The 21,110-nt window shown below is 34.2% G+C and overlaps 1 protein-coding gene across 1 annotated transcript; it reads left to right on the top strand.

Annotated features, from left to right (window-relative positions):
- Nucleotides 1–258: 258 nt before the first annotated feature.
- SSL2 (strictosidine synthase-like 2) lies at nt 259–14,018 on the top strand. Its single transcript, XM_021426519.1, has 3 exons — nt 259–620; nt 10,575–10,841; nt 13,217–14,018. Exons 1-3 carry the CDS (start codon nt 334–336, stop codon nt 13,773–13,775), a joined length of 1,113 nt encoding a protein of 370 aa, XP_021282194.1. The 5' UTR covers nt 259–333; the 3' UTR covers nt 13,776–14,018.
- Nucleotides 14,019–21,110: the final 7,092 nt, after the last annotated feature.

Here is a 21,110-nt window from a genome sequence, read left to right as displayed (position 1 = left end):
TACATGGGCTTGGTTCTTTTAAACCCTGATAAAATGAAGTCTTGAAAGAAAACAAGTACCGAACTATGAAACAAGATTTTCTTTTGTTTTGCGTTATTTGGCCAAAGGGAAAAGGTCATTATCTAATAAGGACCATTTCCACATCTGAACAAAACATGCCACGAGGGCATGAAAGCATCTGGGCAACCATCAATCAATCTTCTAGAATTCTACCATAAAATGTAACGCACACATTCATTTCCTTTGCGTTGCCTTTGCTCACAGCACCTCGTAGCAATTCTTCCATTTCCCTTCAAACTTATTTCAACAGAAACTCTTTTATTCTCCATAAGCATGACTTCCAAACTCTTCTTCACATTAGCAGTAACAGTTCTCTTGTATGCACTCATAGCCGTCAATCATATCACGCTGTTCTTCGAGAAATCCGTCATACAAAAACCTTCCAGCGGCAAACATCGGCAACTGGAAGTTGTCCCAATTATGGGTGCGGTGGGACCTGAAAGTATGGCATTTGACCTCCTTGGTGAGGGTCCCTATGCGGGAGTATCAGATGGTCGGATCATCAGGTGGCAAGAAAATGAACAGCGGTGGATCAGTTTCGCAATCACTTCCCTATTGAGGTACGTATCTGCAACGTATATTGTGTGATGGGCAACCCAAATTAACTAAGTTGTTTTGTTTATTTGTCAATTGAGCGTTAAAGCGTAGGTATTTATATATTATTATATCATATCATGTGGTATCTTATTTTAAACATAAGAAAATATTTGATATATTGACAGTATATAGCTTTTATATATTATTAAGTTATTAAATTTTGACACTTCATCAATGAAGTATTATTTTGAAATGAATAAAAGGTCGATATTAAAACTTAATGCCGTTTTGAGACCTTATCAACATTTTATTTCTTTCAAAAAAAGTGTTAGGATTTGATTACCTAACTATATTTAAAAATTATATACTATTAGTGCATCAAATATTAATTCTCAAACATTACCGTGTCGTGTTAGTTGTATTGTATTGTACTCATATTACGTGTGGCATCTGTGTTTCCTTGGCTTGGCCCTTATCCAACAATGAAAATTATAAAATAAATCTTGTAAGTTTGCTTGCAGCCAAATTGATTGGGAACGCACATCTTTCTTCAGTCACAAGACTTTGCTTAGAGATGTCTAATACGCCCAGCATGTGTGGCTTGTAGGCAGTCATTCCATTTATCTTAATTTGTCCAAAAACACACCTTCTTCACTCGTATGTGTGTAGTGTTTCTTGGTTAATTTGCATCACTCGAATATCATATTCATCCTGAATATTTGAAATATTAAAAGAAATTTCTTAAACTTTCAATTTGTATTCAAAAGAATTCTTCCCTCGATTTAACAATTAAAAAGTTGTTGATTCACCGGCCGATAGACATATATAATTCGCTATAGTGTAACTTTTAAAGGGAAAGTTCACAAAAAAATTAGCCTTTAAATTGATAAATAGAGTTCTTTTTGTTAGATTTTTTAAAATAATCAAAGTCTGAGTTTACATTATTAAAACTATAGTGTGAGCTGTTGATAAGGTTGCCTTGCTGTAACAAGTCTTCTACCTAGGCCTAAAGCTGGAGACTTATAACAGCATTTTGTACCTTCCATGAAAGTTAATATACACCATCTTTGACTTTTTTTTTAAAAAAAAGTTTGAGTTTACATTATTTAATTTACTTTTACTTTGCATCTAAATCAAGCAATAATAATATTATAACTCATAATATGATCAAATAAAGTAGATTTGTCACGATTCATACCAGCCTGTAAAATATTATCCACTTTGGCCCACTAGCTTCGTGGTTTTGTACCACAAAAAGCATCTCACAGGTTGAAGATGGTGTGAACCTTAAATGTCCAGTTTTAATCTAAAACACAATCGATATGAGATTCATGGCTCTCCGTTGGAACCATGACATCCTCCCTTGATGTGGGATTCATGGCTCCTACTGGGCGTGTGATATCCTCATGGCTCCCCTTGGGAGCGTACAACCATTTTGATATGGGATTCACAGCTCTCCATTGGGACCGTAACAATTGGTATCAAAGTAGGTTCTAGGGGTACTAGTGATGTGCCATTAAGGACAGTGGGTTCTTGTTGGAGGGGGTGAGGATGTCACGGTCCGAATGAAGAGCCATTAATCCCACATCGTGCACAATGTCATTGTCTTAGTAGGGAGCCATGAATCCCATATCAAGGGAAAATATTATGGTCCCAACGAGGAGCCAAAACTGTAAAGTTCATCTTGTGTGTAGTGATCACTTTTTTTGGTTTTGTTGAGGACAAGGTAGACTAATGCATATATCTCAAGATCAGTGAAAACAAATATATCTATCTTATTTTGTATGTTAATAATATCTAACTTGCTAGTAATGGCTTAGGCATACTACAAAAGATTGAGAATTTATTTTCTAGGAAGTTTTTTTTTTCTAAGGGAAGCATCCTATGTCCTTGGGGTAGAAATCCATATAAATAGATCTTGTCATTTGTTGAAGCTCTCTCAATCTGCATACATACATCGATATCATGTGTTCGATAAATTTTCCATTCAGGTGTTAAAGGTGATAAATTGAACTTGGCACCATGTCCTAAATGATGTTGAGATGGAATTTATGAAAGTAGTGCCATACAGTAGTGCAGTAAGAAGCCCGATGCATGTTGAAGTGTGTAGGAGACATAACATTGCTTCCGTAGTTAGTCTTTAGGAAAGATATTTGTCTAATCCTGATGGAGATCATTAGTAAACTATAAAGAAAATGATTAGATATTTGAAGAGGACTAAGAATTATATGCTAGTTTATCAAAAGGTTCAAGACTTAATATGTACAAATTCTTATTTTGGTCGCTATTTAGATAATAAGAAGTTCACATTACCGTACATTTTTTTTTATGTTGGGAAGTTGTGTCATATCTTGAAAAGTATAAAACAAACACTTCTGATCTCATCTATTATGTAAGTAGAATTTATAGCACACTTAGAACAACTACACAAGTTATCTACTTAACAAATCTCATTAAAGAGTTGTCAGCAGTTAACTAAATTGGTAGGCCTACATAGTTGTATTGTGGTAACGTTGTAGTAGTTTTATTCACTAACAAGAATAAAGTATCATATGGGCTAAACATATGGGGATAAAATATTTTGAAAGTTAAAAAATTTGTGGAAAAGGGTGAAATTTCAATAAAGCATATTATAAGTGATGACATGATAGTTGATCCTTGACCAAGGGACTACCCTTGTCACGTTTAAGAAACAGGTTCATGACACGGTTATTGTGGAGTCTCTTGATGTACTTGGTTAATGAGAGGATTTGACATTGTTTTATGCTTTGTGCTTAATTTTGTTTGGAATGTATCCTTGCTGATTCAACTGGATTTATTTTTAATAATGGTTATTTAGTGATATTTAATCATAAAGTGTTGTTCGTGTGTGTATGCATTTTTGAATATGTGAAGACTTAAGGACATGTGTTAGTCTTAAGCATAGGAAAGGGCATAAATTCATAGCCTTAAGGGTATGTCTTTGACATATAAAATATATCTAGAGATATGTAAGGTAGACATTCAGGTTTCTTGAATAAAGTATTTTTCTTACAAGCTTGAGTTATCTAAATAAATTATAACATGACTAGCAAATGAATACAACAAATGAATAGGAAATAGATCATCAACAAAGTGTTTTTGTTCATTACTACAGTACCATGTCGAGTTCATGTTGATAGGATTGGGTGATATATGTGATTATAATTAGCGTTATATCTTTGTAGATGTAGTTACTATTATTTTTCTATATCACAAATTTTATTGTACAAATGGTGTTTGGAGTAGACTCAAACCAATTTTTTAAAATCTAACCTGTAAAATTTTCAATTGTTTTAGCATTGAATTTAGTTTTAAGAAAATTTATTTTCAAAATTTAAATTTAAATATTATAGTTCAAGTGGGAAATTTTTAGATTTTCTCGAGTAATTAAAGTGTGAACTTATATTTTTTTAATATATTTTTTACCTTTTATCTAAATTAGGCTAAGTTAAGTGGGAGATTGTTAGCTAGACTTCAATGTTATATGTGGACTTAATAGTGTAAGCTTGCGTAGAAAAACCTAAATCCTATGATGAGTGAGACTAGGGATTCGTTATATAGAAATTAGTGTCTCTCCTTTCGAATCTACAAAATAAATAAAAAGAATCTTACTCATTTGGAGAGTTGTATATTACAGTAACTCTTGATTTATAAATTAATTATATATAAAGTTTAACACTTTTTTTATGTAGGAATTAGAAGTTTAAGGATAAAATTTAACATTTAAAATTATAAATATGATGAGTGTAATTAGCTCAAGATAGTAGACATTATCTTCTTTTTTCTTATTTTAAACTTTTTTATGGAGGAGAACCTTCACTCATCATAAATTTCATGTAAGTAACTTATAAAGTAATACAAATAATAATATTATAATTTTTTTTTTGGGCTTAGGATTGATTTTGTTATTAGTTAAAACTAACAATTTTATAGAATTTATTTTTTGCCCAAAATGTTAAGCCTTTCACACTCAGCAAAAAAACACCCATGACCCTTCGTCTAAGACCTACCCCCATTACTGCTAGCCAAACACCTATCCCCACAGTAGCACTACCTTACCCCACCCTTACCTCATTCATTGGGACCATTAACCACTGCTCCAATAGCCTCCAAAACCTTTTAACCAATTCCCAAATACCTAATACAACTCCCATGAAAACGATTGGCTTCCCACCTTACTGTCCTTCTACATTGGAAACTTAATCCCAAGGGTCTCCAAAACCACACTCAAGGAAGCCTTCAACTGCTTCGACCAAGGAGAGATGTTTTCATCTCCAACAAGTTATACAATGACTCACTAAAAACCTTCGTCTATGTTCACTATAAAGAGACATGGGTAATGCCTAACGCCATCCAATAAAGGAATGGCACAATCCTTTATGGCTTCCCCATATCAGTGAAAAAAGCTGCATTCGGCGGGATCGAAGGAAAACAGATCTCACTAGCAAGCCACTTAACCCAATACGTAGCACCATTTACCCAAAGGCCAGGTCCCTAATCAAAGCCCTACCAAGGTCCCTTAGGGACGAAAGAACTTACAAAGAAGTTCTCAAAGGCAAACCCAACCTTCCTTTAGTTCAAACCACAAACAACATACAACCACAATCTTACCATGTCATCGAGGCAACTGTTGAAAACTCAGGTTGGCTCAAAAGAAGTGTTGTTGGTATCTTCATCAACTACGTTAACCACTGAACCTTGTAATAGATATTTTTCTCCAAAAGGTCTTAATAAGCAATTAGACCCATGGTGGGTAATATTGTTCTAGTCACTTTCTGCCCTCTATAAGATTTAAAAGCCTATATAAGGAACTACAAAGTATGATTTGAGTTATGGTTCACAAAAATTTTTCCATAGGAAGAACACATTGCTACTGAAGAACACTTCATACGGCTAAGGGTCGAAAACCTCCCCTTAAACTTGTGGTCGAACATTACTTTCGAAAAAGTCGAATAAATATATGCATATATGTATGTATGATTCCTTCATCTCAGTGAATGATAATACGATGAAGAGAAAGAGACTGAGTGGTTCAAGACTCCTATTCTCATTAAAAAAAGACATATTATCCCACCCATTGCCATTAATAAGATCAATGGAAGAAACTATCACTTGATAGTAACAATAAAGCTAATAAATGATACCACACTACCGTACTATTGCCAGGACCACTACAACCCCCACCCTTCCTTCGCTTGAAACCATCCACCGCCTCACACCTAAACCCACGATCGGCATTATTTATTCCTCATCTGATCAAGGCAAGAATCCCACTCAATTTGGAAGATGGGATAGCCCAAGTCAGACTGTACCGAGCAGTGAACCTTCTATCTAATGAGTCAAAAGTCAAGAAAGCAGCCTGCCCACAACCCAAGTTATTCCCAATATGCATGGAGACAACAAAATGTGAACAGTAGACTTCTTAAATCATTTTGGAAAATTGGGTACTTTAGTAGCCATTGGGTTCCCTCTATAGGCTTTGCTGGCGATTTAATTTGCGAATGGTCTAGCAATTTCTTCAAATTGGAGCATTCTGTGGTGTCTCAAAAGTACATCCTCTTTATTGACTTAATTATACCCTTTAATATTCAATGTACCTTTGTTAGTATTTATGTGCCTAACTGTGTTATTGAGAATGAAACTCTATGGTCTGAGTTGATTAATTTGAGAAACACCTAACAAATTCCTTGGTCTATGGGAGGCGATTTTAACATCATCAAATCTCTTGATGAAAAATTGAAAGGTAATTAGGGAATACAAGGAATGCAATATTTTGCATCCTTCATCAACGATGTGCACCTCTCGGACCTTCCAATGATGGGTGGTTTGTATACATTGTCTGATTATAGAGACTCTCCAATCAAGTGTTATTTGGATAAATTCCTTATAAGTAGCAAGCTTCTTCTATTATGTTCATCAATTATCCAAAAATGCAATCCAAGGTTATTCTTCGACCACAGTCTAGTTAGACTTGAAATTAATAAAACTTCATGGGGACCAACATTATTTAGACTCTTCTTTCATTGGCTAGAAGAAAAAAAGTTCTCATCCCTTGTTAAAGCGGCCTAGCTTGATATCTCTAATAGCAACAACATAAGAACATGTTTTTTTGGTCAGCTGAAAGCCCTCAAATTTGTAGTAAAACAGTGAAAGTTCGACCAGCATAGCCAAGACACAAGCCAAATCTCTTTTGTTGAACATGAAATCAACAAAATTAAGAAGGAAGTTGAAACAAGGCCATTTTTCACATAGGAAAAAACCTCCTTTGCCAACTCACGCTCCAAGCTATGGGATATTTACAGAAGAGAAGAAAGAGCATGGTTTAAAAACTTCAAACTTAAACTGGCTCAACATGATGACCAAAATTCTAAATTTTTCCACTTGATCGCTTCCAATTGAGGATGAAAAAAAATCGTACTCGCCAAATCGTAGCTAATGGTTTGAATCTTGAAAAACCAAAAGACATCCAAGTTGAAAGGGTCAATCACTTTAAGGTGCCTTAAACTAAAGGCCCTATCTTAAAACTCAAGGCTTTTATTGCTCGTTTTCGAATATTAGTGACTTTTAGAAAGCTACCTTGGAAATCCCAATTTCTGAAGAGAAAATATGAATGTCGTTTAGGACTATGATGGAACAAAGCCCCTAGCCCTGATGGCTTCAACATTAACTTCTACAAAAAAAATTTGGCCAACTATCAAAGGTAACGTCATGTCTTTTTTTAATCACTTTTACACTAATGGTGTTTTCAATAGGAATATAAATTCCTCCTTCATCACTTTAGTCCTAAGGGAGCCACGACCTTATCCCAACTCAGATTCATCAACTTGGTGAGCAGTACCTATAAAATATTGGCAAAAGTCCTTGCCAATAGACTTAAAAACAATCACAAGCACTGTCATTAAGGAGACAGTTGGTTTTGTCACCGAAAGATAGATTCTTGATAGCTTTCTCATCGCTAATGAACGTATCGACTCTATTAAGAAAAATAGACAAAGTGATATTTTTTTCAAGGTTAACTTCGAACAGGCTTTCAATTACATTGATTGGGATTTCCTTATCTTTATAATGAAGCTTATGGGTTTTACAATAGATGGTGTGAATGGATCTATCACTGCATATCCATAACCTCCATTCTAATTCTCTTTAATGGTTTCGCCACATCACAATTTCACATGCAAAGGAGTTTAAGTCAAGGTTGTCCCCTCTCTCCCATGCTCTGTAATATTGTTGTGAAATCTTTAAGCTTTTGGTGCCGCAAGGCGAGCTCCTTAAATATCTTTGAAAGCTTAAGTATTCACACTGGCTTTACACCCATATGATATTAAACATCTTAAAAATGTGAACAAAATTTTTAAGGGTTTTCAAGCCATTTTTAGACTCAAAATCAACTTTGCTAAAAGTAGCTTTCTTGGCTTCAACGTCCCACATCATGATCTTTAGTCATGATTCACTTATTTGAGTTTTAAGATCGACAATCTTACTGCTGGCTACCTTGGCCTTCCCTTGGGTATAGTTGCCAGCTCTTTATCTCTGTGGCAACTAGTTATGGAACACTGCCATTCAAGGTTGGTTGGTTAGGAAAGGCACTTTCTCTTAATGAGTGGAAGACTTATCCTCATAAGATCAATTATAGAGAGCCTTTCACTATACTATCTATTCCATTTTTAATAGTCCAGTGGAAGCCAAGAATAAGCTAGAGAAAATTCAGGTTTTTTCTGGTCTAGATGCAAAGACAAAAAAAAAATGCACCATGTTAATTGGTCCTTCGTCACCAAAGCCAAAGATTTTGGGGGTTTAAAAATTGATCTCTCCACAATAAATGGCTCTAGCGCTTTGCAAACCAGCCTTAAAACCTATGTAGAAATGTGGTGTCTGCTAAAAATGATATGAATCCTTAAATCCTCTTTCTAACAGCCCTTTTAGATAAAACATCATTTTTATGGAGGAACGTTGTCTGCCCTCTCTATCCTTTTAACGCTTTCCATAACACAATAACCACTAGTCTGGACTATCTTCTTGGAAACAAACACTATATTCATTATAGATCCCTAAAACTCTATGTCTTAGCCACCAATAAAACAAGTGTGGTTGTTGATTTTTGTTCATAGGATGCCAATCATCGAAAATGGTGTATCAAAAGTAAGGCTTAATCCTTTTAGTTGGGAACGGCCACAATAGAATAATTTCATAGGCACTATCAACAATATATAACTGCACTTTTTTGACACCGACAAAGCTAGTTGGAAAAAATCTCTTAATGGTGATACATTCTATCCTTATTCATCAAGACTCACCAGCATGACACATGGGAATCACAAGTAGTTTGGAAACAGTTATGGACTAGACTCGCCTTTCCTAAAGTCAAGGTCTTCATGTGGCAAGTCCTTTTGGGTAAATTTTCATCAAGCACAAGCTCTTTAAAAGGGGAATTCTTGACTCTAATGCCGTTGAATGTGCCCCATGTGGTGTTGAGCCCGAGACCTCCAATCATCTTTTTTTTTTTTTTCATTTGCTTTATTTCTTGAGAGCTTTAGATGAACAATTGTAGTCTTTAGAGTCTGAATTGGGTCCATCCAAGTGAAGCCACCTCCTTTTCCACAGCTTGGCAACATGGTAATCCTCACCGGCATTCTTCAAACATTTGGAAAATGCTTTTTTTTTTCACCATCTGGTTTATATGGCAATAGAAATGAAATTCTCTTCCTAAGCAAGCATCTTGACTTTGATTAGCTTCTGAACATTATTCTCATGAGATTGGCTCATTGGTGCAAAGGGAAGTGGCTTGTAAGCCATATCCTTGCTTCTCATTTCCTTTTGGAACCAAGCAAAATCACTTATAAAATAGGGAAGTGTAAGTTAAAGCATAAAACTGAATGGAAAAGGCCTTCTCTAGGTTCCTATAGCTTAACATCAACCGTTCTGCCCTTGGTAAGCTAAGCCCTATTAAAATAAGAGGTGCTATTAGAGATTATGAAGGTCTCATTAAAGAAGTCTTCTCCTTTCCCATAAGCATAAAGGACTCCAACTATGTTGAGTTCCTTGCTATTAAAGAAGGCCTTTCTTTGTTCCTTTCGTCACCATGGGCTTCCTATTCTTTCATCGTTGAAAGTGATTCCAAGAACCCTATTAGCTGGGTTTTGAACTTTAGCCCTATCCCCTGGTGCATGAGGAATATTTACAATAGTATTGAGGTCTTTAAAGCAGACATTAGGCTGGTCACCTTCACCCATATTAGCAGAGAAGCCAACCATATAATTGACGAGCTTACTAAAGCTGAGGTCAGTAGGCAAGGGTACTTTTCATCCATCTTTTAATGCTTGTCAATTTTCCTATATGTTGGATTGTATTGCTAATGTTATCTCTCCCTTCCCAATTATTGGTTCATGGATCCTCTCTGATTGGATTGAGTTTTTGTTAGGAAAACTATGATTTCCTGTTGTATGTTTTTGGCCACTTCTATTGTAAGCTTAGCGGCAATTGGTTGTTTGAAGTTGTTGTCTTTCTGGTTTCAATTGTAAGCTAAGCTGTGATTGGTTGTTAGGAGATGCTGTTGTATTATTTGTTCTTAGGCCAAGGTTTCAAGATGACATTTATTTATGTTGTTTGTGCAACATACTGCTACTTACGAATGTGTAGTTTACAGGGGTTGATACCTCTTTTTTGAAGTTGTAGATTAATTTCTTGGGAAGGCATATGATACCATTATGGATTCCTTGCTTTGTAATGGCACCATTATGTTAAGCAATTTATGAAATTCTTTTGTCATTGAAAAAAAAAATACTCACAATCGCATTCAGCCAAAAAAAATCACCATTAGGCGTTGAGAATTTATGTGTGAAATTTATTTATGAAATTAGACTATAAAATTTTTCTAAAGGGAAAAAATAAAAATTTAAACGAATAAAGAAATTAGGGAGGTCATAGATAATTTTAACATGAGTGACTTCTTTGAGCAGAAAAGGGTGTGAAGGGCAACATGATCACCAACTAACAGAGCACATTTGTGGGCGTCCACTTGGCATCTGTTTCAATGAGGTCACTAATGAGCTTTACATTGCCGATGCTTACATGGGGCTACTAAAAGTTGGCCCTGAGGGTGGCTTGGCAACTAGCATTGTAACACATGCTCGAGGGACGCCTTTGTTATTCACCAATGGTTTGGACATCAACCAATCCGATGGATCCATTTATTTCACTGATAGCAGTTCTCTTTATCAAAGGAGGTAACTTCACAAAAGCTTTTTTGCTATTTGCTAACATTTATTTATACAAGTGATCCTATAATTGTTTGTCTTTTTTTTATAGAGACAATTGAGTTTACATTTGTAGAAAGTCACAATATTTTGGTATATTTTGAGAAAAGTCACACTAGATTAATATAATTAAGGTTACAACTTTACTTTGTGATATATATTTTGAAAAAGTAAGGTTATTTTGTTTAATTTTTTACTATCCTATTAGAAAAGGTTGTTGCAACGATCGATCAATTTAAAAGCACATTAGTTTTTTAGGAAATACCCCTCTCTTAATTGATCTCTTTTTCCTCTCCTTCCCTCTGCAAATGACCCTTTTTTCAATGCAAATCGCAATATCTCCCTTCTCTATCTCTCTTTACAAAGACTACTTGAAAACTAAAAAAAAAAAAAATAGAAGATCTAGCAACAAAATAGCAAAATTTGGGATTTTTTTATGTTTTTACAAAGATCTTTTCTTCTCATTCTCTCTACAAATCACTCTTCTCCAACGCAAACTGCGATTTCCTTCTCCTCTACCTCTCTCAATAAAGACTATTAGAAAAAAAATAGAAACAAAGATAGAAGACCAAGCAACAGAATAGTAAAATTTATGATTTTTTTGTTCTTACAAAGATTAAGAGAAAAGAAAACCCAAAATTTAAAGTTGCATTCATATACTATTTAAAAGTTTTCTCTCTTTTTGATCAAGGATTTTAATGACAAGTACATCGTTTCCGATTATTTGCTAAATCAAAAAAAATTGAATATTATTGCTACTATACAAAATTTAAGAGTTGTTCCATTTCTGTATGAATTTGTATTTTAACATCTGAAATGATATATAAGTTTGAAATAGACTTGTACCGTTTTGGTTTATTAGGTAATTGAAATGACATAAATATCTTTTGTGGTCATTTTAATCAAAATTAGAGTTTATATAATTTATTTTGCCAAAGAATTTTAACTTAATTTTAAAAGATATTATATTTCATAAAAGCTTCATAATAGCTTTTAAGCTAAAAAAAAAAACTAAGCCAAATAGGCTCTAAATCGAATTTTATATTAAAATCAATCGAATCAATCAAAATTTTAAAAATAACTGAACAAATTATAAACTGAACAAGTTCAATGATTCCCTTAAAAACTGAATATAGAATAGAAACTTTTGCTTATGAGAAATTACTAGAATTTTTAAGCTATTGACCTAAAACTTGGGTTGTCATATCAATGAATTGATTACATGTTTGAATTTAATGAGTATTTGAAGTGAAAGAAAAAACAAAAGACATAATAAAAATGCCAAAAATAACATCAACAATGACAAATGTTTTGGTCCAAATTTTGAATGTCTAGGTATTCATAAATGACACTTTCAAGAAAAAAGAACATACATATATCAAAATGTAAGCTAAGAGACACAGACTTATGGAATCTATAATTGAATCTGTCTATCTTTAAAATGGAATAAAAGTAAATTGATAAAAACTCTTAGAAATTAAATTTGCAATGCAAGCTAACAAACTTAGAGGTTATATTATATTTGGAAATGCAAGTACCTTGATTTAATGTGGAGAAAATATTATGATTGGTCATTGTAGAACTTTATCATTATTGAAATTGTTATTTGCATGTCTTAATGGCTACTTCACACAATTATATAAAACTCTTCCAACCAGAAATGGTAGAGGAATGCGTAAACAGAACTTTCAATTACTCAAAAAGTTTGCGAAATAAAATTCTAAATGAACTAGTTTCCAAAGAAATTTATAACAAAATTTTTTTTTCCTTCAATGCTATTGATGCTTTGTTACAACTTTTTCAAAATAAGCCACTTAAGTTATGAAGAAACCACTAGTGATTGAAAATAAAACAGTTTCTTCCAATTTTTAATTTAGCCATGCAAGTTTAGAACCTAAGGTTGGTTAGTAATCAACTCCTTTTTCATTTCACAACACAAATTGGGGTGTTGAGAATCTATGATATATAATTTTAAAAGCATTTCTTAAACAATATTCAATGTTCTAATTAAGTCTTTGAACAAGCAAAGCCATGCTATAAAGAACCAAGAAGATTTTTTTCAACGTCTTTAGAAGAACAAAGGAAATAAGATTATTATATTCAATGCGGACATCATCCCAATCTCGATTTTAATTTTTTTTTTGGTTTTAATTGGTGTGGTATAATAGAGTGTTTACTTATTAATGGACATGCTATTGCACTATTGCTTAATCTTCCTTGAGGACATCTAAAAAGACTTTTTCCCATTTCTTTCACGTAATTTATATATGTTTCAAATTCTCACTTCTTTTTTATTAGTTTTAATTATAACTATTAACTTGTTTTGAAGTGGTACTGTTTTGCAGGAATTATATCTCCATAATACTAACTGGGGATAAAACGGGAAGGCTGATGAAATATGAACAGGAAAGCAAGCAAGTACGTGTTATTTTAAACAATCTTTCGTTCCCCAATGGAGTGGCATTAAGCAACGATGGCAGCTTTCTTGTCTTTGCTGAAACCACCAAGTGCAGAATCCTAAGGTACTGGCTGAAAACATCAAAGGCTGAAACTTTGGAAACTTTTGCACAACTCCCAGGATTCCCAGACAACATCAAACGAAGCCCCAGAGGAGGATTTTGGGTGGCCATGCATTCAAGAAGAGACAAGATTTTAGCTTGGATTCTTTCATTTCCTCGACTAGGAAATGCTTTGGTTAGGCTGCCTATTGACGTTACGAAAGCTTATTTAGTTTTGTCAAAGTACAGAGGGAGTGGATTGGCAATGAGGTTAAGTGAGGATGGTGAGATTTTAGAAACGATTGAAGATAAAAATGGAAACAAAATCAGTGAAGTGCATGAAAAGGATGGGAATTTATGGATTGGATCAATTGGCATGCCTTTTGTTGGCATGTATAGGATATAAACATAAGAAGGAATTATTTTAAGGGTTCTTTTTATTAAGGGAAATAGATATTATTCAGAGAGAAAAATCGAAGTTATATCATCCTAGGTAATGATATGCCTAACTTGTCTGCAAATAAACTAGAAATAATACTAGGTGGAGAAACATAAAAAATGTGTAATCTTAAGGAAAGATCATCATGATTTATTTCCATCCAATTGACACATCTGTTGCTTCACAAAGGATGTGAGTAGTGGAGCAATCTTAATCTCATTGAAGTGGCTCCTTTATAAGTTGCAAGATATTTGCATTAGGATTTAAGGTGGAGCTTGGGTTTGATTATGTGAAATTTTATAAATTTTAAATTGGATTATATATAATTTGATAAAGAAAAAATAATAGTCCAAACCATGAATGAAAGCAGGGTAAGTAAAAACAAAAAATGAAAAATCCTTGGACATTCGACAAATTAAATTAAAAAATAATTATATTCATGTAATTTTACCTTCTCGCTTTCTATCACATTTTGTGGAACTGAAAAGCATCATCCATTATTTTATTTTAGAGTGTTGCTAATTTGTCCAAGATACATTTTCCAGTATTGTGTTTAAGTGTAAAATGAGATAACTTGTAAAAAATTAAAAATCAATGAAAATTATTTTAATTTTCATGTCTACGTCGGGAGCCTGAGCACTCGCGCGGAGTCCATAATCCATAGCATTAAGCATCGGGATCGGAGCACTCATATTGAAGGCATTAAGCATAGCCTCGGATGTGGTTGTAGCCTAGTCATGCCCTCTTGGCTTAACTTGGGCTCAGTCAAGCCTCGAACCTTTGTGAACCTTATGATATGCTTAGGGTAAGTGGACCATGCAAACCATGTCATCGTGCTATAGTAACGGACCCACAAGGTACCAACCTTCGGCATTAATTTTGTACAGTGGCACTAAACGATGGTCAATAAAACAAATCCATGAGATTTCTGATGCAAAGGATCCATCGGAATGGCAACTGTAAAGCATATGACTCATGTCATTGCTTATTGGGTTTGAGTAGGGGATTTATACTAAAAAATTAGCTAAAAGGAGAGAGTAGCTAAAGAGAGAAACTTTTAAAAGAACATAGTTTCTATTTCACACATTATTTTACAAAGAAAAACTTTAAGTGCACTCGTTCTTAATGAAGGAGTTGTCTTATTTAGGCATTAAAAGACCATACAACAACAAACTAACTACTCTTTGTGATAATGACTTGACAAGACTAAAGTTACATTATATTTTACATTTTTAGGGCACATTTTTCTAAAATCATAAAGATAAAGCATAAAGACAAAAGTAAGGGAATCTAATTCCTTTTCACTTCATTTGAAATCGTATTAGTTTTAAGGAAGCATCAGATTCCTTTTACCCCATCTTGACGCAATTATTGATTGATGACTTGGCACACTTGAACAAGAATTAAACTTTGGATCTTTTGGGCTTTGGATTTCTTGGGGTTTTTATGGGCTATTAAATGGGAAATTAAGATGGCTATTGTCTATACCAGGAGAAAAGTTGTAGCCAAATATTTGTTTGAGGGATCTATTTGTTGCTTCCATTTCTTTTTCGGGAGATACTTTTTCACCCTTGCTAGTGGACGCCTTAGTTATTCTTGGTTTTAAGCATAGTTCATTAATAAAGAAGTCTTCTAGATCAAAATCATCACCCTGGTCATACGGATCATTTTCAAAGTCCTAGGCATAGGGGTCTAAGGTTTGATGGACACTGACTTGGGCCTTTAGTTGGGCCTTTTGAATCACAAGTGCTTGCCAATATGAGTTCCATTGGATTGGCTTAAGCTTGGACAAATTAAACTTGAAGACAGGGTTTAATGGTTTCATGGTTTGGGTTTTGTGCTTGTGTTCATAGATTTGTCTATCAACCCGTAACTGAGTGATGTATCTTTCAAGATATTCCTTCCAGGATTGGTCATGAAGTTAGGGCCAGATTTTCATTAAAATTGCTCTGTTCGTCTCATAGAGTTGTCTTTGTATCTTAGCATATTCTTAGGGATGAGTGTAGATTTCATTATGGAGGGAGTACGGTTGACTAAAGAGGATCGCTATATATGGGAAGTATTGGATAGCATCTGTATAATTGCAGGGCTTGTGAAATATGATGTTAATGTACTTATGATCCCTATGGAACTTCTAGTATGTCGTAAGCCATTCCTTCCAAATAGGTATAGGATTGAACCAATTAAGATAATATTTGAGGTGGTCATGGTGTGGGTTGAAAATATGTTTTTAAGGCTTGTATATGGTTTCATGAAATTTATTGAGAGTTTTCATGAGAAAGTTAAATGGAAATTATATAGCAACATAATACAAGTGACAAAAATATTAGAGGAAACAAACGATTTCTTTTGGGAAGGTTATCCAGTGCTTGGTACCAAAATGAAGTGGGTGGATAAAAGGATATCTGGGGTGAATTCTGAGTTGGATTAACTTGTCACTAAAAGGTTTGATTATTTGACTATGATATTTCATCAATATTGGGTAAGCATGGGTGTGGAGGGAATGTGTCATAATGAGGGTGAGTAGCTTTGATGGGGAGTTCGTCTAAGGGGATATTTTCTTTTAAGATTAGGAGATCTTTTGGATAAAGGGCAAAAGGTGTTGGGCTGAGGAACGTTTAAAGAAGAGAGAGCATCCCCGAATGGTCGGTAAAAGGGTTTCACCATTGTAATGATTGGGAGTACGTAGTTTGAATAAAAAGGGATTTTGGGTAAAGAGACTTGGTCAAGCTAGCATATCTGGGAGGACATTGTTTTTGCTTTTTATATGCTTGAAGGAGAAAAATATTGTGAGAACCATTGTACCTAGCGTAGTAATTGTGCGTTGGGGGGGCTTTTTTTTTTTTCTTAAACTCAGCATGTGCTTATAGGCTGATATATCTAAGTACACAATGAATTGATGCCTTATTAGATGGAACTTAAACTTTTGTATGCCATATTTGACAGTAAGAATTTCTTTAAAAATGGAGTGGTAGTGTATCTCTAAGTTTTTGAATTTTCCACTTTTATATCCATATACCTTTCTCTTTTCATTGGATTCTTCAAGTAGGACTGCGAACCAATAGTGATTGCTTGCACCAATCTAAAGTATCTTTTTTCCTTGGGAAGGAATTTGCAGTGCTAGAAGTGACTTAGTCGAAGATTTAAGGACCCGTATTGCTTTCATTTGCTTCCTTGTCCATTGTTTTGGAGAGTCTTTATTTAACAGTGATCTGAGTGGACTTGTAATTGTTGCAAGATTCGAGATGAATTCGCTTATGTAGTTAACAACTCTGAGGAACTCTTGAACTTGCTTTTTGGTGAGTTTATTTGGAAAGGATTGGAGTTTTTGGCCAATGTGTGGCTGCACAATATATTTTCCATCCTTTATGTGCATATTGAGGAAGTCGATTTCTACAACATACAATGTCATCTTTTTCTCATATAACATTATCCCATAGTGTTGGACGCTGCTTTGGAATCTTTCTAATAGCTATCTGTGACTTGTCTCGTCCAAAGAAGACAGTAAGATATCATTAATATAAATAAGCGAGTTATCTAATATTAGGTTGAATATCTTTGTCATTGCTTTTTGGAACAAAAATGGAGCTATCTTCAGTTCGAAGGGCATTACTGTCTATTGAAAGTGATGTTGTGGGATGTAGAATGTTGTTTTATATTGCTTTGACTGGTTAATCCCAATTTGCCAAAATCTTGCTTTAAGGCCAAACTTGGAGAAAAACTTGGCATTGGACAAATTCGTAAACAATGTTTTCTTATTGGGTAGTGGGAACTTGTCATCTACAAGGAACACGTTCAATGGCTTGTAATTGATGACTAATCATAACATGTCATGTACTTGCTTTGAGCGTTTGTTGACGTAGATGGCTTCGCATGACCATGAAGAGGTTGTGGGCTCAGTTAGTCTTTAGGCTTGGAGTTGCGTACACTCTTCAATTGCTAGCATGAAATAGTCTGGGTTCATGCCTGTGTGGCTGGCCTTAGTTAGATTGCCCATATCATCTTTTTGAACAATAGAGTGATGAAGAACTCTAGGTTTTTCCATAATGGATTTAGACATTTCAAGAGAAATCTACATGACTATATGCACAAGAAGTTAAGATCAACTTCTGTCTAATACTTTCAAATTGGGCTAGGTGCAAGGTCATGGTGAACTGGTTTGGTAGGAGCCTTCATGGTTAGAATAATTGTTTGCATTTGAGACCTTCACCATTTAGTTTAAGACCTAGCTATCTAGAATAATATCAAATCCCATTACTAAGTCCTTGGACAGTAGGGATAAACCTAATATCCTTTAAGTTGTTGCGGCTTTTGAGAAAAACTTAGGGGTAATTGGCTCAATAATGAAGTCTGTTGTAAGCATACTTTCATTGGTTGTTCTAAAATAGGTCTTTTGATTTTTCCACAGTGACAGGGGTAAGACAACTTGGTTTGCAATGGTCTATGCTGCACTTATGTCAAAAAAGGTTGTAAGTAGAATTAAAAGTGATTCATCATCGATGTATATTTGAAGAAGGGCTACTGGAGAGATTAGCTTCTATGCTACAAGACATTCCTAGATCGTCATGCAATTCATTGATGTATCTTCCAACTCATCATCAGAATAGCTCGAATCGATTGATTCATCTGAATTTGAGCTTGAATCTTGAGTATGGGATAAGACTGATTCCAAATCGTCATCAAATAAATTGTATCCTGAGGTACTCACTATCTGTTACATCATTTTGATGGGCTTTTTATTTGTTTTAGGACATTATTTTGCATAACAACCTGATTTTCCATTGATGAAGCATTTGGATAACTTTTTGCCTGAGATGTGCCCTTTTTTTTTTTCCAAGATTGAATCTTTGGAATTTTTTTTCTTCTTAAGAACTTTTTGGTTCTCATAGACTAGTTCAAGTAGAAGGAATGGTCGTATATCTTAAGAGTGTCGTAACGTGTCGAAGTTCGAGAACCCGACGCTAGACAAGAATGTACTTTGGGAGTCACCAACAATCTTTTTTAAACCTAAGTGTGATTGGCCACCTAATGCATTTGTTCAGTTCGATGAAATCCTAAACTGGTCTACGTATTTTTTTTACAGTTGGGTTCGGGAGTACAGTTACGCACAGGGAAAGATTAGCACTCCTATGACACCTATTCCACGAATGGTACCATTTAATTATATATTTTCCTAGCCCATTAATTTTATTGTTATGTTTTCTTAATTTGGTCTATTTAATTCATCTTTTATTCTATAAATTAAAGACATTTTATTTGTTTTTTTTTCTTGTGCTTGACGTACACATGATGTAATCGTGCCATGCAGGACATAAAATCGAAATAATGGCAAATAAAAACCTTTTATTGAGTGTCCTTTTTGAATATGCCCATCATGTTGGTGGGATCCGAGAGTATCCTCTCACCTAGGGAGAATGCCCGATAAATTCACCTTCGTAAGTTTAACGAGTAGATCCCATCATCGGGATAGTCGTTTGCGAGAAAAAATAACATTTTCACGAATGCAAATCCTAATACGAGCAAAAGCTTTTTATTAAAGATATTTATCTGAACCTTCCCATCGTACTGGTGGGATCCGGAAGTATCTTTTTCACCTACGGAGTTTACCGAAGAAACTCACCTTCGCAAGCTTGCTCGGAAAGCCCCATCATCGTGGTAATCGTTTGCAAGTAAAAACGATGTTTTCATGAATGTAAATCCTAATACAAGCAAAAGTTTTTTTATTAAAGATATTTTTTGAACCCTCTCATCGTACTAGTGGGATTCGAAAGTAACTTTTTCACTTAGGGAGTTTACCGAAGAAACTCGCCTTCGCAAGCTTCCTCAGAAAGTCCCATCATCGGGCCTATGCTCGTGTTTAGAATATTTCTATATGCCATGACATTTAACAATGCAACCATGGACGTGATTCAATGTTCGTTTCTTATCTTTAACAAAATTTATTATTTTTACTTGTGTGCATATTAATCATAATCAAATATTTTACATTTACTAGTTGTTTTATAAATATTTAAAATTTTCCAAAATTTTATTTTAAGACCAAGTATATTTATTTTTATATTTCGTAATTATTATTTATGCATATGTTTTTTATCTGTTTTTGTCTTCTTATGATTAACAAATTTATTGCCATCATTAATTTCCTATCTCTTTTATTTGTATATTTTAATTAATTGATGATTAAGTATGTATAATTTTTTTATTTAAAATTAAGAGCATCGAAATTTCGAACTAAGACCCTCCCATCGTACTAGTGGAGTCTTAATTGAAATCCCCAACCTAGAAAAAATCAATCAGAATTGTGACTTTTCGCATTCTAAATGGGCATCCCATTGGTCTTAATTCCGGGGTAGTGGGTATCATATATTTTTATTATTTTTTTATCTTATATATTTGTATTTTTAACTTAGATCTAACATTGTTTATTATTATTTTTAGTTAGGCATTCATTTTTACCTATGAACTTATATTCTATAAAACTAGACCTATCACTCCATTATTAAATATTTATCTATCTCTTTATTCATAATTTTTTTCTCTTTTTTTATTTTTTTTATTTTTATCTTAATAATGGATAATTTTTATAAATACGATTTTTACTTTTTTATTTTAATTAATCACATGTTAAGACTAACATATTTTCTATCAAGTATAATGTAATAAAATTAGATCAAGCCTACAAAGGAATTGGACTTACCTTCCTTGGACAAGAGATGGCCCAAGACAACAAAGCCTATTTCAATAGATCTGCTCCTCAGGCCCTTAAAGCTTTGCCTCAAAATGCACCGTTTTGGTGTTTTGCACAACAACTCCTTTCTTACCCAAAATGACGTTGTTTAACAAAGTCCAAACCTAACTATAAAAACCTTCTTTTCTCTTCTTTCCCTTATTTTTCCTCTTCATTTTCTCTTTCTAAAGCCACTCTCTCTACCTTTTCTCTAAACTGGTTCCCCATTCTCTCCTTGTTTTTTGGCCGGCAGGAGCTTTTCTTTCTCTCTTTTTCTCTCCGGCATCTCCTTTCTCTCTCTCTCTCTCTTTCCTTCCGCTCCGGCATCGCTCGCCCCAACTCTCTCTTTCTATATCTGTCGATCACTCTCTCTTTGTCTGCATCTCTCTCTCTAGAATCTTCCACCAGCGCCATCCCTTTCTAACAGCAACTAATCCCAAAAACCTTTCACAAAATCAACCCATTTCCCTCATGTCCCATGATGTATTTACTTGATTTTATTTTTTTAATTTTGATTTGATTGTTGTGTTTCTATTGTGGCTAATGGTTGTTAGAAAGCTAGGGATTTTTGGTTC

The sequence above is a fragment of the Theobroma umbraticum genome, unplaced genomic scaffold, assembly GCF_002168275.2.
Source record: "Theobroma umbraticum cultivar Fairchild unplaced genomic scaffold, ASM216827v3 scaffold_147.0, whole genome shotgun sequence".
NCBI classification, from domain to species: domain Eukaryota; kingdom Viridiplantae; phylum Streptophyta; class Magnoliopsida; order Malvales; family Malvaceae; genus Theobroma; species Theobroma umbraticum.
The sequence above is the reverse complement of the archived record's forward strand: the minus strand, read 5'-3'. Positions and strand labels throughout refer to the sequence as shown.